The sequence below is a fragment of the Euprymna scolopes genome, chromosome 24 (genome assembly GCF_053919585.1).
Source record: "Euprymna scolopes isolate OS-2025 chromosome 24, ASM5391958v1, whole genome shotgun sequence".
Classification (NCBI taxonomy): Eukaryota; Metazoa; Mollusca; class Cephalopoda; order Sepiida; family Sepiolidae; genus Euprymna; species Euprymna scolopes.
The window spans coordinates 11,571,459-11,583,664 of NC_136505.1; the positions used below are offsets into that span (position 1 = coordinate 11,571,459).

At 33.1% G+C, this 12,206-nt stretch overlaps 1 protein-coding gene across 2 annotated transcripts in view; it reads left to right on the forward strand.

Moving 5' to 3' along the window:
- Window positions 1-222: 222 nt before the first annotated feature.
- The window catches only part of LOC145246593 (eukaryotic translation initiation factor 2-alpha kinase 1-like), an 83,334-nt gene continuing 71,350 nt past the window's right edge, over window positions 223-12,206 (forward strand). Inside the window, exons 1-2 of one of the 2 annotated variants that reach the window (XM_080108253.1) lie at window positions 246-369; window positions 9,698-9,836. Coding sequence is in view for 1 of the 2 variants with exons in the window: in XM_080108252.1 (XP_079964378.1) it covers window positions 325-369 (45 nt within the window). In the remaining variant the exon portion in view is untranslated. Of the gene's footprint in view, window positions 370-9,697; window positions 9,837-12,206 lie in introns of both variants that reach the window. The other variant, XM_080108252.1, reaches the window with a different exon arrangement.

Genomic DNA, 12,206 nt, shown 5'->3' on the forward strand with positions numbered 1-12,206 from the left:
GACATCTTCGTTTCGTGACGAGTACGTTTATCAAGGATTAAAAAAAAAAAATTAAGTCGAATTCTGAGAATCAAAATCGCTAGCAAAATTTTACATGCTAGATTCCGAACGAAATTTCCAGATCTAGCGGGAAAACCGCTAAATTGGCAACACCAGTTGTAATAGAAGCTTCGAAATGTCGTTTAACCGTATTTTAAATTCCCCCAGATTTCATCATCGCCTTTCACGTGTGGTTAGAGCGAGTTATCTGCCCTTTATCGTTTAGAATTAATGCCCTTGTTTTGCAAACGCTAATTCCCTCGTTTGTTGAATGTTGCCTCCAGCATGGATGACTTACGTTTCCAGAAGGTTTGTCCGACAAATCTAGGGGTAAATAGTGAACTTTCTTATTGTTTTATTTTTTTCTCATCAGTTTTTCTTCAGAAGCATTCCCGAACAATGCTTGCATTTTTTTTTTCACTTAACGCATCGTTTAAAATAGCAAACCCACCTTAACTTTTGAGTTGTAATTATGCAGTGCAACCTGCAACCACGCTATTTTTAAGTAGTATTTTCAAATTAAATTAAAGCTTTACGATATCCTTTTTTTGTTTTGTATTATTAAATTGTTAGGTGAAAGTACAGAATAGTTACAAAATACCCCCTCTCCCCATGTTAAGAATGTCTTTCTAAATAATAATGTTATTATTTCAGCATGTTTCAATAAGTGCATAAGTACCTAATTAATTATTAATTTAATTGGTAAATTTTTACGACGTGCCCCAGCGTATTATGAACACCCCAAATTCCCCATGTTAAGAACGGCTTTCGGAAGAACCCCCCCCAACTTTCCCATGTTAAGGACTTTCGAGGTTGGAGGTGTTTATTACGAAAGCCATTCTTAACATGGGGAGGTTGGGGTGTTTATAATACGCTGCCTGGGGCAGTGCCCCACTGCCCCAGTGGGGCAGTGGGGCACGTCGTAAAAATTTACCATTTAATTAACATTGCTTACATCTTTTTGCGGTTTAAATTTAAAGTAAAAATTTAAGTAAAACAAACAAACAAAACATGTTTGTATTTATCATTTTCATATAGGTGTTCGCGGAAGAATGTTGAACCAAAAATATTTTTTCGGGTTTGTATTACTGTACACAGATTCGAAAAAGTTGTCAAAAACAGATATATAACAAATAAATGTTATCAAACCCTATTTATCTTTTTCATATTGGTGTTCGCGGAAGAATGTTGAACCAAAAATATTTTTTCAATAAAATAGTTCGGCTTATGTTGAGAAAGTAATGTACTATTTTTAAATAGTATTTTCGGGTTAGTTTAGCAAAGACGCCAACAAATGTTTAAAAAAAAAAGAAAAAAAAAAGAAAAAAAAAAGGCGTAAAAACAAGTTGCTTTATGCATCCGTGGTATCGCGCTATTTTTTAAATAGTATTTTCAAGTTAAATTCAATTGTGATATTTTTGTTTATTAAATTGTAAGGTGAAACTACAGAATAGTTACAAAACCCCCTTCCCTCCCTAGGTACTCATGCAGAGAGTGATCCGTGCTGAAATAATGTTATCATTTAAAAAGCCATTAACATGGGGAGGGTGTTTTCTACCTATTCTGTACTTTAACCTTACAATTGAATAAAAAAAAGGGATTGTATTAGTAATAGTGTACACAGATTCGAAAAAGTTATCAAAAAACAAATATATAACAAATAAATGTTATCAAAAGCAAGATAAGTTACTTATCTACCTAACTGGATATATTTTTTGTGTTTTTATTCAATGTAACATATTTATTCAGCTGGAAAAACATAGTGTTTACCGATGTAATCGAAAATTCAAGATGGCGTCTCACACCCTCTCTAACACCGTAAGTTTGGGAAAAGGTGTTATAAATAAAAAACTATACAAAATACTATTAAAAACCCGCCGAATATATGTCAACTGATGTCACGGTAACATATATTGGGCGAGTTTTTAACAATATTTTAACTGTTTTTTTATTTATAACACCTTTTCCCAAACTTACCGTGTTAAAGAGAGAATCAGACGCCATCTTGAATGTTCCAATACATCGGTAAACACTGTATGGTTTTCGAGCTGAATAAACATGTTACATTCAATAAAAACACGAAAAATGTATCCAGTTTGGTAGAAAAGTAACTTATCTTGCCTTCGACAACATTTATTTGTTATATTTTTGTTTTTTGATAACTTTTTCGAATCTGTGTACAGTAATACAAACCCCCAAAAAACAAAACTTTAATACGATTTAAAAAATAGCGCGGCAGCTAGCAGTGTCAGAAATTTCGTGAAAATAGCGAATAATTCCACCCCATCTTTCCAAGCTTATAACTCCTCGAAAAATGCAATTCAAGCCCTAATTTTTTTTTTCAATTAAAGGAGCAAGGACCAAGATTTCATTAAAAAAAAAAACAAAAAAAACCCCAAAAAACGTGTTTTTTTTTAAAAAGGTTTTAAACTTCGGACTTTACAGGTAAAATTCTAAAAGAACACTGTTTTTTTTTTTGTTTTAAATTTGAATATATTATGTATTGACCTTTTCTCTTCAATTTGTGAGTAAATAATTATGTACTTATCGGATTCTAAATTAATTATTATTAGACATTTACAAAATGGGAGGCGTGAATTATTCGACCCCCTGTCTTTCCAAGCTTATAACTCCTCGAAAAATGTAATTCAAGCCCTAATTTTTTTTCAATTAAAGGAGCAAGGACCAAGGTTCCATTAAAAAAAAAAAAGAAAAAACAAATAACGTGGTTTAAAAAAAAGGTTTTAAACTTCAAACTTTACAGGTAAAATTCTAAAAGAACACTATGTTTTTTTTTTTTTTAAATTTGAATACATTATGTATTGACCTTTTCTCTTCAATTTGTGAGTAAATTAATTATTTACTATCGGGTTACTAAATTAAGTATTTACTTTTTAATAGACACTTAAAAATTGGGATGGGGGGGGGGTCGTGAATTAAAAAAAAAAACGTTTGTCTAAAATATTATATTCGATTTATTGGAAAGAACATAAAATTTCACATTGACCCTGAAAATATCGTAAAAATAGAATCAATAGAAAAATTTTGATAGATTTTTAAAGTTTAAAAATTGAAAAATATTGAGTTCGGAAAATTCATTACTGTTTAAAAAAAAAAAAATATTTCTATTACTTTTAAAACAACTGTAATAGTTTATTTTGGAAGTATAATCCATAAAGAAAATAAATAACCCACTTTTAACAGAGAAATTCCGAGATTTTTATATTGTATTCGCAGTTTCGTGTTAGGGGTGTCAAAAATTCCTACAAAAATTCTGATACTGTCTCTGCATTAGTACCGTTTTTTTTTTTTTTTAAATTTTTTGGTACTCCTGCAGTATTTTACCCACCGATTTCACGATCTTAGCCGAGCGTTGACGAACGCTTTCGGCGTTAACGCCGACGAAAGCCGAGAATTCGGAGCTACTACGGTGCAAGAACGCTAAAAGTATGTGAATAGCAACAACATTACAAGGAAAAGATATTACACACACACACAACAAAATGGATAAAATTAATACAAAAAATTTTGATAAAATAAATCACAAACACTTACCGTAAGTTTTTTTTTAAAGTAAAATAAATTTATTTTGTTGAATATTTTTTTTTTTTTTTTTGGTTCATTTTGTTTTCCGATAGCTTTTTTTTTGGGGCGGGGGTAAGCAACAGTAATAATAAACACTTCAATGTTTTGTTTTGTTGTTTTGTTTGTTTTTAACAAAACGTTATTAAACAGTAACAACAATGTTTTTTTTTTTTTTTTTTTTCAGTAATGTTTGTAGGGGGGGGGGACAACAATTACTGTTTATCTTTAGTTCCGACTGGAAGATTTTCTACTGACTGTAGAGAGGCAAAGTAGGGAGCAAAGGGTTTTCAGAGGATGTGGAAAGAAGCTCCTTCCCAACCGGGTAGCCTTCCGCGATTTGATTTATTATGGAGACAAAAGGGTTGTGTCCAAATTTTTGTCTCCACATAAATTCGCATAAATATGTTTCCAACAACTCCCGTTTTTTTTTGTTTTTTTTATCGCTAAATTAAATAGCTGAAATGAAAGGCTGTGTATTTTTACTTTGAACAATAAAATAACTGAAATGAAACGCTATGTGTGTAATTCCAATGAAAATTATTCGTCTGCTGCGCGTTCGTTTGAAGCGCCCTGATTGGCTGATAGAGTATCGTACCGCTCGCCATGTTCCGGCGTTTTCCGACGGATGTCGATCAACGCTCGGCTAAGATCGTGAAATCGGTGGGTAAAATACTGCAGGAGTACCAACTGTTTTTTTTTTTTTTTTTTTTATTATTATTATTCAATCGTATATAATAGTTACAAAACACTCTCCCCTCCCCATGTTAAGAATGGCTTTTTAAATAATGACGTTATTTCAGCACGGATCAATAAGTGCACTGCAGCCACTGCACTAGTGCAGTGCACTGCACTAGTACCATTTATTTTTAATTGAATTTTTGGGAGTTTGATTAGCCAATCAAAAAGAAAAGCGCTATCTAAATCGAAGCAGACGACATTCGAATTGAACGAAAGCGACTAAACAAAAAAAAAAGCTGTCAAATATATTTTTCAACTCGCCAAACAGAAAAATGTCAGGCAAGAAAATAAATCCATACATGTTAGAAAAAGAAATGAAAACATCGATGCAGACAATAATCTCATATCGTCAGAAGAAATTGCTATCCCACAAAAATGAGGTGCAAAAACACAAATGTTTACTTAAAAGATCGTGTGTAAAGGATGGTTTCTCCTGAAGATGTACAAATGGACAGTGCCACCAAAAGAACTTGACTGAACAACAAGTCTTAAAAAAAAAAAAATCGGCTACAAAAAAGAAAAGAAAAACTTGTACTTACACCTAACAATCATGCGGTTAAAAAATATTTTCTTGGAGAAAAAACAAACTTTCTGTTGATAAATATTTTGAAAAAAAAAAAAAAAATTTTTTTTTTTTTTTTTTTTTTTTTACACAGTGATCACCAGCCCAGCAGTCAGCACCACTTAAATATGAATAATTATTCCACCCTCGAAAATTCCTTTAAAATTACCACTCTGTAAGGTTTTCGGGGTCGCTGAAAATGAAAATAACGTTTAAAATTACGGCAAACAAGTAGTTTCCAAGATATGAAGAAATATTAGTTTAAAAAAAGTGGGGGATCACTTTTCTATAATAATTTAACGTAAAATGATCACCCACGTTGTGGCCACGATATTTTCTGTTGTGGGGGGGGGGGCTTTCTTCCCACCCTCGGAAAATCCTTTAAAATTACCGCTAACGTTTTAAATTAAATTAAACAAGTAGTTTCCAAGATATGAAGAAATGCATCCATTTTATGATTTTTGTTTTGTTTTTTGGAGGGGGGGACTAACGGTTAATTAAACTGCATAAGCGCTTGTTTAGAACTTGTATAATTTTTAACAAGTGCTTATGCAGTTTAATTAACCGTTTTAACATAAGTAACGTCTCGACATTGACCGAGCAGAAGAACTGTTTAATATTTTACAAAAATTCTGTTTACATTTGGTGGGAGGCGGTGGAGGGGCGGGGGGGTGTTTTGGTGGCTGCGGCCGCCAAAACACCCCCCGCCCCTCCACCGTCTTCCACCAAATGTAAACAGGTAATTTTAAAGGATTTTCCGAAAGTAGAAAGGAAGTGGGTGATCATTTTACGTTAAATTATTATAGAGAAGTAGAAGTAAGAAGTGATCCTCCACTTTTTTAAACTAACATTTCTTCATATCTTGGAAACGACTCGTTTACCGTAATTTTAAACATTATTTTCGCTTTCAGCGACCTCGAAAACCTGAACGAGTGGTAATTTTAAAGAAATTTTCGAGGGTGGAGTAATTCTTCATATTTACCAAAAAAAAAAAATAATACTAAATGAAATTTTCATTTTTCAAGGTAGTTTTTTTTTTTGTTATTTTTGATTATTTGTATTTTTTCCGTTTTTTTTTTTTTTTTTTTTTTTTTTTTCCATTAGTCTGCGTCTGTTTCGACGCTGCTAGTGCTCTGCTCGGCTGACAGCGATAATTACCGGTCTCGCCCGATCCATGCTTGATGGGAATTCACGAGAATTCGGGTCAAATTATGCAAGAGTACCGAAATTACATTTTTGAAAAGTGGGTGATCACTTTTCCATCTAAATTTAACTTCAAATGAGCACCCACTTTCCGGCCACCTGAGAACGGGGGCATTTTTTTTTTTTTAGTATTTTTCGATTTTATTTTGTATTCATCTTTTAATAAAGACACGAGGAAATTAAAAAAATTAACAGCCTTCGTTTATGCTCGTGCGTAACGTAAACGAAGGCTAGGCTGTGAAATGGAAAAGAGTCCCAGAGTTCAGGGGTTAATACTATGCAAAAGAAATCAAACAAAAACTTTTTAGCCAATAAACACAAAAAAATGCCCCCTCTCTCAGGTGGCCAGAAAGTGGGTGCTGATTTTAAGTTAAATTTACATGGAAAAGTTATCACCCACTTTTTGAAAAAGTAATTACTCTATATCATGAAAACTTTATTTTTGTGATGGAAACGGTTTTCAGGTTCGTTTTTAGCACACCGAAATCTACAAAAAAATATTTTGTAATATACGAATGTGAGACAGGCCTTAAAGTAAAACAATACCATTATAAGCACCCCCAACCTCCCTATGTTAAGAACGGCTTTCGGAATAAACACCCCCAACCTCGAAAGTAACATGAGATTTTTTTTTGGGGGGGGGGGTATTCCGAAAGCCGTTTTGGTACTCTTGCATAATTGACCCGAATTTTCGTGAATTCCTGTCAAGCATGGATCGGACGAGACCGGCAATCATCGGTGTCAACTGAACGTTGTCCAAATGTTGAAACGCTAACTCGACTTTTTATTTTATTTAATTTTTTTTTTGTTTTTAGTCATTTTTAAGGTGATATTAAGGGGGCAGGGGTGACTTTTTATTTTCTGATTATTTATTTATTTTTAATTGAATTTTTGGGAGTTTGATTAGCCAATGAAAAAGTGCTATCTAAATGGAAGCAGACGACATTCGAATTGAACGAAAGCGACTAAACCAACAACAACAAAAAAAAGCTGACAAACATATTTTCAAACTCACCAAACAGAAAAATGACAGGCAAGAAAATAAATCTATATATGTTAGAAAAAGAAATGAAAACATCGATGCAGACAATTTCATATTGTCAGGAGAAGAAATTGCTATCCCAAAAAATGAGGTGCAACAATTGTAAACACAAATGTTTACTTAAAAAAAGATTGTGTGTTAAGGATGGTTTCTCCTGGAGATGTACAAATTGACTGAACAACAAGTCTTGAAAATAATAAAAAGAAAAAAATATACGGTTACAAAAAAAAAAATTAAATTAAAAAAAAACAAAAAAACTTACACCCTTACACGTAACAGTTATACGGTTATGAAATTTTTTCTTGGAGTAAAAAAACTAACTTTCTGTTGATAAATATTTTGCAAAAAAAAAAAAAAAAAAATGAAATACTAAAATGAAATATATTTTCATTTTTCAAGGTAGTTTTTTTTTTTTTTTGTTATTTTTTATTATTTGCATTTGTATTTTTTTCTGGTTTGTTTTGTTTTTTTTCATTAGTCTGCGTCTGTTACGACGCTTAGCTGACAGCGATAATTGCCGGTCTCGCCTGATCGATGCTTGATGGGAATTCATGAGAATTCGGGTCAAATTATGCAAGAGTACCGCCGTTTTTAACATGGGGAGGTTGGAGTGTTTATAATATGCTGGGTGTGAGATTTCTCTCAATGTTTTTGCCCCTGGCAGAATGGAAGAAAACCAAACAGAAATTACAACAAGCTCACCTTAAGACTTCAACGTAAATTTTATTAAAGTAAAAAAAGTCCAAGTTGCAAAAAATGTGTCATCTTCAGCTATCTGCCACTTTGGGCTGGTAAAATTCCCAAAGGAATAATAGTCGTCTCCGATAAAGGTTGGGTAGAATTCCCGCTGACGAAGTAGTGCACAGGTTGGATGTGTTGAGGTGATTTCCAAGTCGGGCTGCTAGCTGGGCTTACACGAGGAGTCCTTGTAGAATCTGTCCAATGGCGGACAAATGACAGGTCAAACAGTAGACCTTAATTTCGTCTTGACTGAAATTAAATTGAAGCACTAGCGTGCAAAGATAAGTTCACCCTACTTAAGGGCATTGGTAATTGCAATGATAAAGTTCCGCTCCACAGTTGGGCATTAAAACATTTTGCTGCCTCAATTCGAGTGAGAAATCCAGTCTTTCCAACTCCGCGTCTGCTCGGATTCTGAGCTGAAAAGGAATTTTGGCACCAAGAACATTCTCGGCAGTTATTTATAACATGCAATTTGATTGGTTAAAATAAATCTGTGGGCAGAGAAATCGTCCAATAAAAAGCTTTCTTATTTCTGAAGAATTTCTTACATGGGGCACGTCGTAAAAATTGACCAAAATAAATTTTCGAGGTAGTTCTGCAGTTTAAATCTTGTTTTTCGGAGTCTCGCTTGACAATGCCTGGCAGACAAAAACCGCCGGATTATACTAAGAGAACGGAAATCAATACGAAAACGAAAATAATTAAAATAGACAACCTACTGTAATGAATTCAACAAATTTACTATTTTTTTTTTATTCTAAAGGTGAAGTATCTTTCCACCCTCCAAAAATCCTTTAAAATTACCACAAATTGGTTTTTGAGGGTGCTGAAAACGAAAATAACGTTTAAAATTCTGGGAAATAAGTAGTTTCCAAGATATGAAAAAATTATACGCACTTCTGCAGATCAGGAATATGAGACGAATGTATGTATATTAGTTTCAAGAATGGCCGATAGAGGTTGTTCGTTTGTGCAAAATTTTCTCCAAAAATGAATATTAATTCATTAAAACTGGCGCAAAATTGCATTGTTAACGTGAGACCCCTGTAAAACTATAGAATTCTTACAGGCGAATAGATTGTTGTCCAGCCACAGTCGTGTGAATTTTGACGTCAAATGATATTTGAAACCACCAATACTATCAGGGATGGATTCCGCTGGAGATGTCGGTCTTGTGGAAAGAGACATTCCATGCGGAAAGTTATTTTTTTTTTTTTTTCTCGAGGGCTATTCTTGACCTCACGGACATTAATATCTTCATCTATATATATGTGGGCATTGTGAGAAATTCTACAATTATAAGCAAGCCCCTCATTGGCTGATTTGGCCACCCACAGTCTTTGTTTAGACTAAACAAATTGGTCGATCAATTGTTTAGTCTTTGTTTAGACTAAACAAAGTGGTCGATGTTTTTAACCGCCAGCGATGAGATTGGTGGGCCTTTTTGATTGCCTTTCCTTTTCAGGCAGTTCCAGACATGCAGCCGACGAAGAAGGATCACGGAACTCTTCTCTCTATGGATAAGAAGCATTTGGGTACCTCTACCCTTCATATCCTTGAAACTTTATTTTTAAGCCTAATTGATTAGGCAAGGTTATTATTATATATGTCTCCTGGAGACTTTTTTAAGATCTGAATTATCGACCTTTCATTAATTAATTTTTCTTCAAATGAACATTAATTATGAACTTCTGTAATGTCGACTTGAATTGAGAATTGAATCTTTTGATCAGAAGGCATCATACCAACCCCCTTCAAACGGCTGCAATTCTATCTTTGAACAGTGCTGTACCTGGATACCAGTTCCTGATGAGGATAAAAGAACTATTACCTTTCAAGGTTGTTACCAGCTCGATTCAGAGGCAACTTGGGCATTTTCTTTTTGTGACGAAGAATGAATAAAATTTTTATCGGATTTTAGAGGTATGTTTTCTTGTAATTGTTTTAATTTTTTGCCACTGTCTTGCAGCAAAGAACAGTTAAGATAAAATATCTTACAGCACATGAAATGGCTAAGAAAAAGGAAGTGCATAGAGAATGCCAGTTTCAGTCCGACCACACCGTTGCCGATTGGCGGATGTTTCTTAGAGAACTTTGCATGGAACCTTTCTTCCGACATCCCAAGTTCTTGGAGAGGGGTACACTGTGGAAATAGACTAACGTCTCTTTTCACAGCGGAAAACAACATGGGACATATTGGCAACAATTGTGGGTTTTAGTGGCTATGAACCGGCCACCAAATGGGGCTTTTTAGTGACTGTACCGTCCAGAGATGCCGCCACACAAATTCCGCTAATAAAACAATATGCGACCAGGTACGACCATCATATCAGATTGCTGGCGCGCATATGATAGGCTACAATCAGAAGGATTCCACCATTTGCAGATCAACCACAGATATAACTTTGTTGACCCTTCAAAAGGTGCAACAACAGACCACGTGGAGAACATGTGGCAGCATGCCAAAAGACATTAGTCCAAGTGTGGACCCCACACGTCCATGATGGAATCCTACTTAGCAGAGTTTATGTGACGGCAGAAATTTAAAAACAATCCCTTCAAAGGGGTTTTTGACCAAATAAGGGAACTCTATCCCTTGTAACTGTGCAAATGTAATAACACGATATTCCAAAAAGGATTCAATGAAAATCACTGAAAAAACATTATTAAAAAATTGAAAATTTCGATACATTTTTACACTTGAAAATTATATTTTGATACATTGTATACAATCTTACTATACAAAAAATTTTTCTTAAAACTCTGTTTTATGTTTTTAAAATTATACTTTGCTACATTTGTATACAATCTTACTGTAAACAAAAAAAAAAGAATACATTTTTATACAATAAATGTTTTGGATTTCATATATTTTTGTGTTATTTATTTCGTTATATATTTTTGTGTTATTTATTTCGTTATATATTTTTGTGTTATTTCGTTATATATTTTTGTGTTTATTTCGTTATATATTTTTGCGTTATTTATTTCGTTATATATTTTTGCGTTATTTATTTTGTTATATATTTTTGCGTTATTTATTTTGTTATATATTTTTGCGTTATTTATTTTGTTATATATTTTTGCGTTATTTATTTTGTTATATATTTTTGCGTTATTTATTTTGTTATATATTTTTGCGTTATTTATTTTGTTATATATTTTTGCGTTATTTATTTTGTTATATATTTTTGCGTTATTTATTTTGTTATATATTTTTGCGTTATCAGAGAAACTTTATATTTGAGGTTCACAGAACGGCCGATAGAGGTCGTTTCTCATTCATATAGCAGAGGTTGATAACTCATCTCTGTTGCTAACATATTGCTGATCTGGAGAAGTGCCAAATTATAGGTACAAAAAGTGAGGTGGGGATCACATTGCTATATTAATTGAACGTAAAATCAGCACCCACTTTATTGCCACCTTATGTGAAGTGGTCTATTTTTTTTTTTTTTTTTTTTTTTTTTTTTAGGGGTGGTGTGAGAAATTGCATAACTTGAATTATGTTACTTCATTGGTTGAAGTTGTCAAAAGAAATGTTAATTAAATCTCTAAATAAAACTCGACTCTTTTGGAGTCTTGGCAAAGTACTTAGACTTAGTTCACTTGGTCCGTATATTAAGGTATGGTTTCAAACAGGTTCATTCCTTAAAACATTTATTTACCCTGGATATTTAAAGGATGTTTCTGCATCGTCTTCAGTAGAATTTATGAAGGAAGGTGATTCCCTTCTTCTGTCCGACTTGTATCATCTGCGATGGCGTATTGTGATGCCTATGACTGTTGGTATCATTTTGACTGTTCGGATGAAACAACAAGATGCTCTCATTGTTTGGAAAAAGTATTACACTAAGCTTTTAATTTTAGAAGTTGTCATTTGACCTATGCTCAAGTTATCGTTCTTATTAATACATTGGTAATCTAAATGAAACTAAGTTTATTGGCTATAAATTCATTTGTCATAAGCAAACAAAAACATGTATAGTTCCTTTTTAAAAAAAACACAAAAAAAACTACAATAATTAGTTAAGTGCTTGTGACCATCAGAATTATTTGACATTATTTGTATTTAATAACTGAAAAAAGTAATGTATATCCATTACTTTTTCTTTGCTTCTTTGGCAGTGTGTGAGAAATTACATGACTTGAATCATGTCACTTCATTGGTTGATTAGTTAAGCACATTGTTTTTATTACAGCCTTTCTCATTGGCTGATTTGAATTTTTAACCTACAAGCGCGGACAGGTTTAAACCGAAAACTTTAGTCCAAATCTTTCATGCGTGACGAA